General features: G+C 40.2%; 1 protein-coding gene across 3 annotated transcripts in view; it reads left to right on the forward strand.

Moving 5' to 3' along the window:
- kay (transcription factor kayak) overlaps positions 1 to 15,767 on the forward strand; it is a 35,566-nt gene that overhangs the window by 17,484 nt on the left and 2,315 nt on the right. For 2 of the 3 annotated variants that reach the window (XM_028314568.1, XM_028314570.1), the window contains exons 2-4: positions 11,107 to 11,284; positions 13,306 to 13,864; positions 15,344 to 15,473. In XM_028314568.1, the coding sequence (XP_028170369.1) occupies positions 11,107 to 11,284; positions 13,306 to 13,864; positions 15,344 to 15,473 (867 nt within the window). Of the gene's footprint in view, positions 1 to 9,455; positions 9,856 to 11,106; positions 11,285 to 13,305; positions 13,865 to 15,343; positions 15,474 to 15,767 lie in introns of those variants that run through there. The other variant, XM_028314571.1, reaches the window with a different exon arrangement.

The raw sequence follows: 15,767 nt of genomic DNA on the forward strand, positions 1-15,767 counted from the left end.
TCATCGTTCGCGGTCAGTTGAACGAACCCTCCGCCGCCCGACGTCAACCTTGCCATAATCGCGATTATTTGCATCGCCATTGTACCCACTGTGGGTTGTAAGTGTACCTATAATTTTTCTCTCTAACTAGGCTGATGAGCCCTGAACTCTACATAATGTAAAGATCTGTTCGACGCATTCTGTGCTTTGTTTCCCACGTGGATTATTGTTATTACAACAAAATTACCAACATAAATAAAAGTCAAAATGTTATTTTGATGGAAATTCCAGATAGTGATTATTTGTAGTTTCAGTCATTACTTTTAGATAACACTAAGTACCTATAGATAATTTCAGTTCATTGTTATAATTACTAAAATTATTTTCTTTTTTAATGTGCCTAGCTTGGCAATAAAACTAAATATTGATATCACGGGGATTCCCTGATGCGTAAATAAGTAACGTGCCATGTGTGTTTTGACAAGAATTATGTATATGATATGATATAATTTGTTAAAAATATCTAAGTACCTACAGCATTTACATTAAATTAGGTAATTAGTTCACTTAATTGTATAGCGAGCTTGTTGAAGAGGACTTAGAGGACCCATGTTGTCTCTACCATTATTATACATACCATGCTCGTTAACGTAAGTTAAAAGTTAGTTTAATATTCAATAACTATTCTTGATAACGATAGATGCCCTTGTTGATAAGATTGTAATGTAGTATCCAGTGTCATAAACAATGGACCTCGATGTAGATGATACATGTATCTATGCTACATAGCCATTATCACCATAAGGATGTTGAAATCAGGATATTGAAAACTAAAAGAAAAATAATTTTTCTAAAGACTTCAAGGTGGTTTCTTAGAAATTGCGTTATCAATCACAAACAATTAAAATTATGAGACCGCAACTGTATTAATAATGCAAAAATGAAATATTTCCAGTTAGAATTTTTCCATGGCAACAAAAAAAAACCATACAAATTGCAACTCGAAATTTTTTTCTGATTGCAAATGTACTATTAATATTTATCTTACAGCCAACATGTTACAATATAAATTCAATATTGTAGTAGTTGTTTTATTCAAACTGCAACTCGTGCGCACCCATTATAGTCTCGTCAATTTCACGTATAAAAGTAACTTATTCAACTATATGCGGGCTTATTATTCGTTGTGTGTCGTTAAATGCGCCTCGTTGCTTGATGAGAATCGTAAAAAGCGGGTTATCTTTAGCATGTCCTGTAGACAAAGTTTTATATTGAAAATGATTTTATTGTTTGCAAGTTATTTGAAATCGGCTATTTTGTTATTACTTGAAACATCTAGAATAGCATTTTTTATTCTCTTATTATTTTTATACATACCTACAAGAGCAATATTACTATGCGTAAATGTTACTATACTATAAATTAATTAAACTTCCGACTGTTCCTACTCTCTACATCCAAGTTTACATGTCACACAAAGGACCTTGGGCCTGTGCCAAAACGCATATATCATATAAGTGCCACAGTAAGTTACACCAGCACTACTGCGCTTTATATTACCTGGTAAATGGTAAACTTCACTTCCTTTGATATCGTAAATAGGAAATGTGTTAGTATTAGGATCATACGTTTTATGGTGTTAAAGTATTTTGAATTTAATATAGAGCTTAGTGCGGGGTATTAAATGTTGGCACTGATAGAAGGTTACCTAATTCCATCTTTGAGCTGCAGTTTATTTGTGGAAATGCAAAACTCAGAACAGTAGCAACAATCAGAATGAAATCTAATGGAATATCTACAGTAGTGATTAATAACTATGCAATACCATAAGTTATTATACAACATAATAAAGCCATGACTTTAAAGTTTTACACGTAGAAGGAAGCATCGATAAATCTTGCCCTTATTTGTGCGATATATCTATAAAGGGCAGTGTATTCCAGGCATGTTGGAATTTCTTTAGAACAGCGATTGTGAAATAGGTATTTTGCGATAACTGCAAGTGTTTGTGTCTGATTCTCGGTAATGCGATAACGTGGTGCCGGTGTAGGCAGACAATTCGGATGCCATTATCTATTGCTGATAAGCCGAACGCCCCGTGTCCTGCGCGTCCACTGAGCCCAGCCAGACCGTGTAAATTGAATGAAAGTTGTTTGTGTGGATATAAAAATGTCATCCATATAAATTAATATGTTTAATGTGCAATGTTAATAATGTCGTCGAGTCTTACTTTTTAATTTACTCTCGGGGCAAAGATGACACCAATAAGCAGTGAAAATGCTAAATAAATGATCACAAGGCCAATAGTAGCCACTATAACCAACAAAAAGTATACATAAGTACATCTGTAAATCTTTATCGTGCATAACCGCAGTTATTTTACTTGTATATTATGCAAATGTAATTATGTACCGAGTGAATATTCTTTAAACAGGTAATGCCTGTATGCATCGACTTATTGAATTATGTGTTAAAACATCACATGAGCGAAGCTACGAATTGGTTTCGTCACTATGTTCGTTGTCCTTTTTTACAACATAGCTATTTATCTGTCGATAATGTGGAGGCATAATTTGGTATTTTGTAACGTTCGGTGTTTTTCCTTAGCATAATGCCGTTAATTTCCAGCGCGATGGGCGTAGCTTTATCTCTGGTGGTGCTAGGCGGTGCCAGGGTCGCAGAGAGGCCTTCCGCACCCAGCCGATAAACCGAAGCACTCACCACTGCGCCCGCGCAGCCATTCTACTAGCTAGATTAACGATTTAACCCGACCTTTAGGTTTAAAGCCTGTTTCTTATGATGTTTGAATTGTTTAAAAATACAAACACTGAGAATTTACATACTTAATTACTTTGATGATACATTTTGTAATTCAAATTCACACAAATAAGTAGTAAAGTTTCTTCAAACATGGTAAAATATTTGTAGAAACTTCTTAATCAAAACATGTGAATTGCATAATTAACTTAAGTGGAATAGTTCGGTTCATTGCCTCCACATTTGTCATTGGGTATAATATAGCAGGTAATAAAGTACTTGTACCAACTAAGGAAGGTTGTACCTCAAAAGAAATTAGCATAAGTGCCCGCCTAACAGCGGCCACCGAACAATGGCTTTGTCTGAGTGTCCGTCTATCGGTCTCAGCGACGCCAGCTATAACTGTTTCGTTTATACATTTTACAGCGTAATTTCGCGACGCCGACAAAGGAGCTGTTTGTTGAAGTGCTCATATACGTGCATTGCGATTCTGAAAACGTGCACCATGGCTTAAACACCGCGAGTGGCGTAAACCTCGCTCTTGCTGTCGGCTGCGCTTCGTTTATTACCTTGCTTGCCCACTAACTTTAACTATTTAGTAAATACCACTACCGTGAGTATTTCGTCTTCTTAACCATTTTACGTTACGTTTATTTAATAAACGAGCGATTCTTCACTCTGTTTATAATTCATGATTCAATTTATATGAAAATTGATTGCCTACCTTCTTATTAAGGAGTATTTTTCGGACGGAAAGGATAATAAGTTCAAGTTTTGATAGAGTGACGGAACTATTATGTACGAGTACAAACATATTGTTATAAGTTGTATTGAGCTGTTTTGTAATTAACATACCTACCTATTGTATTAACATCGACGCGTTTTAGTGAATTTTTCATTATCATTACATAATGAAATCTTGTAACTTTTTCTTGTCTCAAAATGTGAGCATTTTCCACTAACGCATTAGTATTAAGTACCTACCTCTTTGTTCCGCCTCATTCGCGCAGCTGTGTTCCTTATCGCACAAACCAATAAACACAGTTTAAAACACTTCTAGGTATAGATAACCCTCTACGATTTGTAAAATTTTATCATAATTATGCTAACCTACTTACTAGGGTGGTCCTTATTTTTCGACTTTTGAATTCTCCCCGGGGCACTTTCTCATTCGATTATATACCTCTAAATATGAAATTAGTTTTTTTTGTTTTTTTTTTGGTTAAGATTTAGAGGTCGCTACCAGCTGTCAAAATATTTACAAAAGCTTTGAAGATCTTAAATCATGGTTTCATAAATGTTTTATTTAAGTGTTTATATCACATTTTAGGTGCAAATGAACATCGCATAGATAGAATAGACAATCACTTCTTGTCCCCTTCTCCCCTCAACCCCTCTTCTGTACCGACCATGGTACCGACGCGTCGAGATACTAACAAGTAAACACTTATATCTTAAAAATAATTGATTCAAATAATTTACATTGTTACATAATATCTTAGTTCATAGCAACAACAATAATTTTGTAATATTTTTATTTGGCTTTGGCTAAAAATAAATGAATCTAACAAATATAGATTTTGTGTTTTTACTTAAAATTCAAACCTTGGTAGCGACCCCTAAAAGTCTTTTAAAAATTAAAAAAAAAATAATGAAAGACTTTCATATGGTATATATTCAAATTACGTGGTGCCCCGCAAAATATAATAAAAAATTTTTTTTTCGTAGGAATAAGGACCACCCTACTACTTACTGAGAATTATTTTAATTAAATTAAACGCGAGGAAAAATATTCCATTCAAGGTTGTCGGGAAAACCGCAAGGTTAAATACTGCGAGAGAAACCTAGATGAGTGCCCGAATCGCCACTACTTTATATTCTTAACGAGTCCAACCATCAGTTAGAGTTTATGAAACCTTTTGTTGAGTGTTCCATTTACAAAAAACGTATCATTTGTTTTTTTCGGCGAAGTCTGCGGTTGGCAGCGGCGCCGCGCGGAATGCTCGCCATTTCCGGACGATATCCGGCCTTCTGCGCGGCGCCATGCGTCGCGATTGCAGATTACTCTATCTTATTTTTGTGGTTTTCGCGATTATGTGAGTTATGTATGAATTGTTACCTAATTTTTTCATTAACAACTCTAAAGCGATACTGTGTAGATTCAAGTTTTCCGCCTTTTTACCAGTTTTTCCTGTTTTCTCATTGCTTCCTCGTTCGCAACCTTCAGACGTGCACATGTAATATTCTGTTATTCTGCTGCATTTGCTTTGTTTATTCTGAAAAATCTTGTTGTGCCATGAAGATGTTATTCGATATTATTATTCAGGCGGTTCCTATGAACTGCCAAATATTCATAAGTGAAAATTATATTGTCGCGTGCTGAATCATAGCTAGGTTACTATGAATCATTCAACGTAATCGAGTTTTTTGAATCAAGCCGACGACGAATGTAAATACGCGATCGTTCGTAGTGACCTGCGATAGAGAGCGAGCGGTGTGGCGGTGACTCATGCGGGTTTTCCGAGAAACGCAGAATGGTTCAGTTTTCGTGAAAATGAAGGTTGGCTCCGCTCCTCGTTAATGACCGCGTCCTTTGTGCCGTCGGGTCCAATTTTCTTTTTCCATGTAAATACCGTTCAGCTCAAACTTTGCTCAATATAATGTCGAAAAGGGAAGGTGCATGACCTTATACTCCGAGGGGGTAAATCTAGGGTGCAGTGCAAAAGCGATAGTGCTTCGATCGTATTACAGCAGCGCTTCTGTCAAGTAAGGGGTGCATGTAATGCATTGCTGGCTGTCTACGGTTTCACTTTCGGGAGCTGTGCCGGCCGCAGCAATGGTCGGGGATTAGCACTTTATGTTCGCGGAATAGAGGCGAAGTGAAGGGCGGCTGGCGTGGTGCCAGCCGTCGATTTATTTTATTATTCGCTTAGTTGCGGTCAATGTCGCGACGGGCCGCCGGCGCCGTACATCGACGGCACATGTCGCTTGTATACCTACTTCTAAGCGTATCTTTAACGGATTAATAGTCAAATGCGGGTGTTAAATTAACACTTAATAAATATCATTATCCCCGACTTTCCACGAATTGATGGCGAGATTCGTTGACGTTGCGCCGTTGCTCGTAAAAATTTAATGTAATGAAGAGAAAATTTCAAGTTTACAGTGCCTTGTGCAATTGAAGCGAGCGTCGTAAAATGTAATAGCGCCCTTTAAGTTCTCACGGTGACAAATGAACGAGGCCTTGGCATCAAACGCTCATATCCCTTGGTTATTACTTTATCGTCTGGTTTACCTTTGTGCGTACTTGAAAGCGCTTGGTGCAAGATCTTACACACAAACACATCTTTATTCCTTTTAGAATCGGTTCAAGGAATTTTCTAACTCGACAACCCGAGTGCTATTAGTGTGAGCAATTAGCGCTGCGTTAATGAGCTCCCATATACCCGGCCAGATACAAAGTGCCATAAACCCCGTTCGACTCCAAGTCTCGATGTTGCACTTTAAACTTGATAGCGTTGTGTTGTTCTGCCCGTGGTTTATGGCGTGCGTTAGCGGCGTGAATAAGTTCCGTATTTCCATAGAATTGAGGTCAGTTTTCGTGCAGCTCCAGTGAGGCTCTACGTAATGGCTTGGAGGGAATTTTACGCTACTCCTATGCAGTAGTATACAGTTCTTGGTAACCATTACTCGGTAATGCTCATATGCGTTTAAGCCTGAGTGTTGATTTCTCAGACGTTGTTGTAGTTCTAACGCATACATGTTTTCAGCGTGTAATCAAGCACTTTCCTTTCAAACAAAAATTAAACTTCCACAACGAGTTTAGCTTTTTTAATGTTTTTTCTTAATTACTTCTTCAGGTCAGCAGGTGTAAAGAAAGTCTATGGCGAAGAGGTGGTTTCGTATATTTCAAGCACTTTTTTTTGTCTTCTCGCAAGTTTCCCTGTTTATTCAGGTCATCGTTTTGAAAATATCAGAATACATAGCTCCGTGTCAATCTTCGGCTGGAAAAATTTGTCCGTTGGCCAATTTGGAATTGCAGCAGTTGGGGCACGCGTTGTTTCTCACCTGTCGCGGTCACGCGGAGCGCACGTGCGTCCGCGCATGTACTCTAAAACTACGATACGGACGCCGCATGACCATCCTAGAATTTTCGACAATATCATTCGTATTATCCAGTCCATTATTTTGAACCGATTCGTTTCTATTTATAACATTTAATTAAGTCTCTTGTGTGATAACGTAAGAAATGATGTCGTTTACTGTTAAGATATAACATATTAAGTGTTAATTAATTGCTTCTGTTCTACTTTTGTTGCATTTCAATTAAGCATGACTTATATGAATATTTTTCTACTTATATTGTTTCATACATTATAAAGAGTTAATTAATATTATAGTTTCGAAATTATCAAAACTACGCTTTGTTTCCTCATGGCGAACACAGAACACCAATACGTGTCACTAAGCGTTCGGTCGGAAATTGGCCGTTGATAGCTGGTTATTATGAATTAATCAATTTATTTGTTAATTTATAAGCGCTGATGCGCCCGCGTCGCTGCTATCGGACAACGTTCCCGGAAAGCGGGCGCTGATACTGTTATAAATAGTGGTGATGAGGACTCGGAAAATGCCTCAATCGTTTCAGGAAAACAAACAGATGTCACCAACAAAACTTTAAACTGTGAAATATATGTTTGTTCCACTCTCTTCAATATTGGACAAGGCACTCACACAGAACATCAGACGTGACATGTTGACATTGAGATCGCCCTTATTCCCCGAAAAAAAGTGCTAGTTAATTTTGCAGTAAAACATTAAGCTTAAAATCTCGTCGACCCTGACTGTAATACAAATGAATCTCCAGAATTTCAGCTTTCCGAAGAGAAAATAAAATCTTCGTCCGCTGTTTCGCACAGCTTGCACAACACGTTAAAATAAACTATATTTAATTACAGCAGAATATTATTGAAACTAGGTGTGTTTCGTTTCCTGAAGCTAATGGATGGACAAGACGTGAATCGCGATACGTGCAATCGTAGCGCTCATTAAGTGATGAACAGCGCAAATACGATAGATAAGCTGATGTTGACAGGAAAGAATGAGGAACCATGTGGTGTGGCGATATCTCGGCCATTATCAGTTAAGATAAAATCCCAAATAAATGTTGGACCAACACAACATAAATTCTGTTAAATACACAAATCCTTAAAATTATACCAAAATCTCTATTCACTAGATTTTTAAAACAAACATAGAACATAATACCTCAACGGTATTGATCTCACAGTAACGGTCTGTCTAGCCAATGGCTTGCGATAAAAACAACAATAAAAATTCTATAATGCCAACAAAAAGCATAACCATTACCAGAGATCGAGTGTTGTAAGTACATTATTATTTACGTCACAACTAGATATAGTGGTGATCTCATGGGCGTCTCAGCACGCGGGCGCTATCGTGGCCACAACACCGCTGTTATACCCTAATCTGAGGTGCTTTGCCGCTAATTACTAGTCCATAATAACGTTGCACAAACGCAAAGACGCAGCTGCGTTCGTAATCGGTGCAATATCTGGGCAAATAGGGCATTTGCTACACTAGATTTGCAGATTACAATGAAGAAATGAGTTCGAATTGCGTTTAACTAACCTAAATATAAAGTATAGCAATGTGCAACCGAAAATTCCTCATTGGCGATATCAAAGAATGCAAGATAAACACATAAAGCATCAGTTAATTGCTAGGTAAGCACCGTGACCAATTAACGAGCGCCGTAGCAGCGGGCAGCAGCGTTCGGCGCGCGCGCATTTGAGACGAATTTCATTTAAGCAATTGTGGTAATTGACCGGCCACTGCGCCTTCCGGACCAGCTTGCCGCCTTTGTCCCCTTTATGCTCGCGTAATTCACCGAGGAATTGTTTGGATCATCGTAATTTTACAGTTCTCGGAATATACTGCATGCAATATTGTTTGTCTTGAGACATCTGGGTGTTGATTTTGGGATATAACGGCACTCGGATTTCTCTTTGATGCTGTATTAATGCTGAGTTTCAAATTAGCTGATGTTGTTTTCACGTGCGATGGTAATTTGGTTTGGTATGTAAATGTATATGATTAATTCGTATGGGATATTGAACAATGCCAAATAAGGTTGTATTCAGACGGGCATCGCGCCCACGGGCTGGCAGTCGCGACCTTGCCGCAAGGTCCGACCGAGCCTCCCGCCCACCGTGTCGCGGCGTCGCGTCGTGCCGCACCACGACTCGCTGCTAATGACGACAACTTAAGTGCCTGTAATGTAGACAAAAAGAACAGCGGCGTTAAGTAGCTGCGCTGATTAGACTCGAGGAATGGGGGCGGTCAACTTTTTGATTTGTGTTCAAGAGAGAGTAGCGGAGTGAAATTTAAATTTAAATGGAGCGGGCTCTACAATGTAACATTACAAATTTCTCGTTATCTTTTTGAGTATGTGTTGGGTAACATGTTATGGAAACAAAAAAAAAAGGTTCGGGTTTAGATTTTCCGTCGGGCGGGCGGCCGGCGACTGAGGTGAAATGTCTTCGGAGGCTGTTGTGGTCGCCCATTACCTCAGATAACTAGCAGCCGCCGCGTGCGATGCGAAATGACGCGAAATATTTCCGGAGTTAGAGGAGTATTCTATTAATAAATGATTCGAAGTCGCTCGTGGGCGAAGATTTCGGGCGACGAGCGCGGGCGCGGCGCAGCAGTAGCGCGCGATCCGCCGCGGCCGGCCGCCGTACGCGCGCGCAACGAACGAACGACCCGCACTCCCGCGCACACGACTGCAAGCGAAATCGCAACAACGAACACCGATCCGCCCCTTACGTGATACGTCTACTATAACCCGACGAACCAAAGCACGCCACCACCGGTGCATCGACGGATCGACCCCAGTTAACACTGTACTTTGCGAGGGCGGATTATAACGAAAATCGACTAACAAACTCGAACCGTACGAAGGTGTCGCCTCGCAAAAAGCGCAACACAATAGAGTAAGCGTCTAATTATAAACGTGTTTGAGCACACCGCAAGATGCAGAACATCGATCCGCTGGAGATAGCCAACATCCTGGCCACGGAGCTATGGTGCCACCAGGTATTAAGATGTTGCCAACGATACCGGGAAAAGTAAAGTGCCTGTCATATCAGTGCCTGTGGAACATACAGTGCCGCGTACCGCTTAAAATGCCTAGGATTAGTTCTTATCTCTAGCGTTCAATCGACTTCTACAAGGTTCCGTGCTAGGCCTCTCACTATTCCTGCGAACATAATTCTTAAATCTTAATACATCTCATTTACGTCTGTCTTAATGAGTAAAACGTGACCATAACTCTTCGGTTAAAGGTCCTTGTTATTTATCAATACCCATGAAATTGTTTTGGATCAGCGATTGAGGATCTCTCTCTAAATAGTTCACTGAAATTGACTTAGGCTTTCGCAAAACTCGCTTGCACTCATCAGTCTGCTTAGTCAAAATATTATGAGTGCGATTCCTTTTCCTAGTGACCAATCGCCTATATTTAACTCTTTTCCAAACTAATTACTTCTGTGAGTAACGAAATGTGGGTGCGTTGTTTTGTTTATTATTGAGATCAATGCGTGCGACTGATTTATAGCTAGCTTTCAACCGCCTCGCTTACGCTAATGCACTACTTTAGTAGCATTATTGTATTTTAAACCGTGTTTATTGTACACAGCAGGTGCTATAAAAATACCTAGCACTGCCAAAATGTCTACGAGTACGTGCCTACGCGCTCGTTACAATTTCTAACACTATTTACGCCAACTAAGTATGTCAAACTTAATAGTAATTTGTAATAGTATCCATGTGTTTTCATTGTTTTACTTGTGCAATGCAAATATTTTGCTGATAAATATTGATTGGCATGTGGAAGCAATTCTGTCGACCGAAGATAAATAAACATTGCATAATGTTTTCATAATAACGTTAAAGCGCATCTGTCTTTATTAATTTATCGGAATAATATTTATAGGAAATTTTTATTTATGAATGTTTATTGTTATGAAACAAGCAATAATTAATTGTTATAGCATTAATACAAAACGTTTATTATCACAAAGCTGCTAATTCGCAATAAGCATAAACTAATAAAAACACAAGATGATAAATGGAAGCAAATAGGTACAGCTGTAATCATTTGTAACCTTATTATTCATAACATGCATCAGAAAAACTAAGCAGAAATCAATCAGCCAGTTCAAAAACAGAAGTTTGGCTGTATGGCGAATGCCTTTGCCTTTTCCTGCAAGAGGAAAGAACGAAACCAAAAAAAAAAATCAAAAACAGAAGTATCGTGACTTACGTGTATCTTTCTTTTGTTTCCAGTTGGCAAACCTTGAGGGCCTCCAGTCGGGGGTCCCGACCAGAACCACGGCGACCATCACGCCCACCCAGCTACGCAACTTCGAGCAGACCTACATCGAGCTCGGAAACTGCCGCAGTGAGCAGACCAGCCACGCCGGCTTCGTGCCCCCTTCGGTCACGCACGCCAATAACCATTACGGTGAGTCTTGGCTCTTTAATTCATCATTTTTTTTATCCACAACCAGGAAGCTCTTGGCCTGTATCTCACCTGATGGTCAGTGATGATCAGGCCGAAGGTGGAAGCACCAGGTGGATTCACCCGGAATCCTCAACCACGGAGGAACTGGCTATCTTACCTCTAACTGCCGGAACACAACAATGCTGTTAACATTGTTGTTATGGCGACAGACTTAGGTAAGATGGTGGTAGCTAGCCAGGCGGACTTAGAACAAACCCTACCACCAACCAAACCGAACAGAAAAATCTACCCCCACTTGGAATCGAACCCGGGACCACTAGACCACAGAGGCGGTCATCATCATCATTTCAGGCACAGGACGTCCACTGCTGAACACATTACTTGACTTAAGGTCTAGGGGCACCAAGATGGGACAGAGGGCGTCCACAACAGTCCTCCATCGCGTACGGTCTTGAGCTTCGCGTTTGATCACGCTCCGAGTCTTGCCGATTTTGTTCGCCTCGTCTGCTACAGTTCGCAGCTAAAAGACAATGCCGGAAATTGGCGTCTTTTTTTTTTCGCGCGGCCATCGACCAGACCTTGTTTTTTGATTACAAAATAGTGTAATAAACCAAACTTACTATGACATGTATACCTCTAAACTCAGTCTGAACTGAGTTACGAACATTAGAAGTTTGATGATTTTCATACTAGATTTGCTTTTTGCGCGCAAGTTTTGTAAGAAATTGCAACAAAATAGTGGCATTGTATGTGTAAACAAACAATACCATCCATTATAGGCTCCAGACATCAGTATGAAGCAGAATCAGCGCAATAAAAAAATAGCGCAATATTTTGTTGCAATTTCTTACAAAACTTGCGCGCAAAAAGCAAATCTAGTATGAAAATCATCAAACTTCTAATGCTCGTAACTCAGTTCAGACTGAGTTTAGAGGTATACATGCCATAGTAAGTTTGGTTTATTACACTATTTTGTAATCAAAAAACAAAGTTTGGTCGATGGCCGCGCGAAAAAAAAAAAGACGCCACCTTCCATACAAAATCTGGCATTGCCATTTACTGCTGAACATATGACCCCCAATGAAAGGCTCTTTAACTATGCATCATGTCCTGATTTTGATTGTTCCAGGATTGGAAAGCGTTAGAACTACCGATTATCACATCGACAGCAAGGCACTGATGCTTTCACTTGTTTCTTTAATCCTGAAACAAACCTTGATTTTAGTATCTTTGAAGCTTCGATAATATTATTATGTGCACGTGGAACGATATAACATCAAGTACAAAACAATTTGCCTTTACATTTATATCAACTAGGTAGGTACTCAACATTACTTTAACGTATGGCATTTTTTGTACATATTAAATTCAAATGAACCTCTGCACAGATGCGTTTATAACGTTAATAAATTAAGATTTAATAGCAGAGCAATCACCATGCACAAATTAAGTTGCATTAATCCGTGCAAGCTTGCACCTTCCTCGTTACCATAGGGCTATGAATATTCAATGGCTCGTGCTAACCACTTCTAACAATGTTGCGTTGTTTCGCGTGGGCCGGCCCTTTTCGAACGGGTGTGCCCTACGTACTTGCATCTTGTAATTCGAACGTTGAATTTTGAGTTTCAAGCATCCTGCCTGAATCAATTTGGGTACGAATACGGACCCGAAAGTTCCGGGTATTTTTTTTTTAGAAAAGAAAATGTCTATTGCTCTAATACTAATAGTCCCCCTAACCCCTCCAGCTCAGCTAAATAAATGCTTGTTAGGAGTAGGTTCACCATAATAGCACAGATAATAGTCCAAGCGGTCGACGGAGATCGAACTAGCGTACCTCTAATCTCGAATCGACATTGACTCCATTAGATCCGAATTGCACCAAAGTGGGGAATATGTGTATGAATACCCAATCAGATTTCGTTATTTCCATACCTCTCCGCTTTGTGAAAACGGGCCATAGGCTATTGTAGCCACGTTTATGTATCTTCCGTATAACTTATCGCTGAATTGCCAATTTCCAGGCATCCTGAATCAAGTGGGGTACTGCGAGTCGGGCCCGACGACGGCGCTGCACGTGTCGCCGGGCCCGCTCTCCGCCAGCGGAGACAGCAGCAGCAGCCCTGGGCTGCCCGCGCCTAAGCGCCGCAACATGGGCGGCCGGCGCCCTACCAAGGCGCCGCAAGACATCTCCCCCGAAGAGGAAGAGAGAAGGAAGATCCGGCGCGAACGCAACAAGATGGCCGCCGCGAGGTGCCGCAAGCGCAGACTGGATCACACCAACGAATTGCAAGATGAGACTGACAAGTTGGAGGAGAAGAAACGCTCGCTCGAAGATGAATTGAGGAGGTTGGGCGCAGAAAGAGAGCAGTTGCAGTCGGTTCTTCAGCGCCATCTGTTGTCGTGTCGGCTGAGCAAGCGGTCCTCGAGCCCGCCCGACGTGAAGCCTTTCAACGACCCGTACGAGTACCCCGCGATAGCTGACGACGGCGTGCGAGTCAAAGTGGAGGCGGTGGAACCCGCCATGGATCCCGTCATAGCGTTGGATAGCGATATCTTCACTTCGCCGATGCCAGACAAAAGGTAAGATTTTACAATTAATCGTTTTTTTAATCTTTGACGATTCTTGATTATAGACCATTGGTATTAGCACAGTAAATACAAATGAGTAGATCATCTTCGTAGAAACGCACTGAGCGCGGTTTGTATGTGAGCGCGCGCCAATACGTATGCGCTAATCCACGCTAAATTTTGTCAGTGTGTGCGTGCGCGCCGCATACGTATTGTATGTGACCTACTCATTTGTATTTACTCTGGTATTAGACACAATTTTTTATCTAAATTCTATTTTGTATTGACGCGTATTTATCACATTATTATAATTATTTATAGATTACATGTAGTTACCGTTCTATTTTCATGAGGAAAAATTACAGAAGTGTTACTACGGACGTAATTTGTTAATTTCCTGAACAATGAAATACCATGTTAGAATTGCAAATTATTATTTTAAACCATAAAACTGATCTGTGATATCGAGTAGAGTAGTCGTACCATTTAAGGCATGGCAGGTGTTTTTTCGTCGTTAAATTAATTAAGCATGATTCAAAATATGGTAGCACTACATCCACTGCCGAGTGACGTAACTTGCCTATTATACGCCTGGTGCAAGCTTCTATAAGTATAACTTTGTCAGTCAGTCAGGTCTTTTCTAAGCCCTGTGCTTGGGCACCGCCCTAGTCTTAAAAAAGACAGATTTGTTACATAGTGTATGTTAAATGTTTGTTACCGTTCCACGCAGCAGCAGTGCTGTAACTAGAGCAGCTCTATGCTGCCAAAGACCTGACTGACTGAAGATGTAAATATTTTTTTCGGAGGCGCAGTTATAAAGCTTTGGACCTGCCGTATAAAAGGCTAGTCACTACAGCTTAAAGTTTATTGTGTCGTGGTCAACCCACACGCTCATAAGTTTGATGACCGAGTCTAGTTTCGACTGCCCCCTTGCTATTTTGTCGTCCCCCTTGGGGTCGGGCCAAACGCCCCGGTTTGCCCCAAAATTTTCACTAAGGTTTCCACTAAGCCGGAGCGGTGCGGAGCGGAGATGGGAAGTGGAAATAATGAAATCTGAGGTGGAATTGTGTAAAGCAATCGTAATCATTTGACAGTTCATAACGTACGATTATTCTGACAAACGCTTATCGTACATTATGAACTGTCAAATGATTACGATTGATTTACACAATTCCACCTATGATTGGTCAAAACACTTCTCCGCTCCGCTTCGCACTGGTGAAAACCGACCCTAATAAAAGGTCTAAAAAGTCAAAGTCAGGCTAAGGCCCGGTTTTTTGATTCGTAGTTAAAATAACCAATGGTCAAATTTGACAGACGTCAAATGACAAGTGATTAAATATCAGAAAAAAATGTTTTTCGAACAATGTAAATGGAAATATTTAACCATTAGTAGCAAAATTTAACGATTAGTTATTTTAACTAAGAATAAAAAACTGGGCCTTATGTCTCCACGCAGCATAATCCTAACTTTACCGTTCCTTCCCCCAGGATAATGTTATCGGCGGCGAACCCGGCGGTGGTGACGTCAGCATCTGTGGTGACGCTGGACACGCCGCCCGCCGCGCGGCCCTCGCGGCCCACCTTCCTCCACGTGCCGCTACAAGCCAACCCTGCACAGGTAAATTAAAATTCAAGTAATTCTTCTTCTTCTTATAGTGTCGACAAAAAGCCTACACAGTGTCAGCTAGGGTTGCCAACTATACTGTTTTGAACAGTATTATACTGTTTTTCACTAAATTATACTTTTTACTGTTGAACAAAAATAAAGTATACAAAATACTGTTTTCAGCTAGCATCACTAGTATCCATAGATATTTTTAAAAGTAAATGCCCAACACCACATTTAAGTACGCGTTGTAGAGCTATACTGTTTGTTTTTTTTTAATACTGTCTGTTTTTCTTCTCCGACCTC

Source organism: Ostrinia furnacalis, unplaced genomic scaffold (genome assembly GCF_004193835.3).
Source record: "Ostrinia furnacalis isolate ACB-3 unplaced genomic scaffold, ASM419383v2 OfSCF4792, whole genome shotgun sequence".
Lineage (NCBI taxonomy): Eukaryota > Metazoa > Arthropoda > Insecta > Lepidoptera > Crambidae > Ostrinia > Ostrinia furnacalis.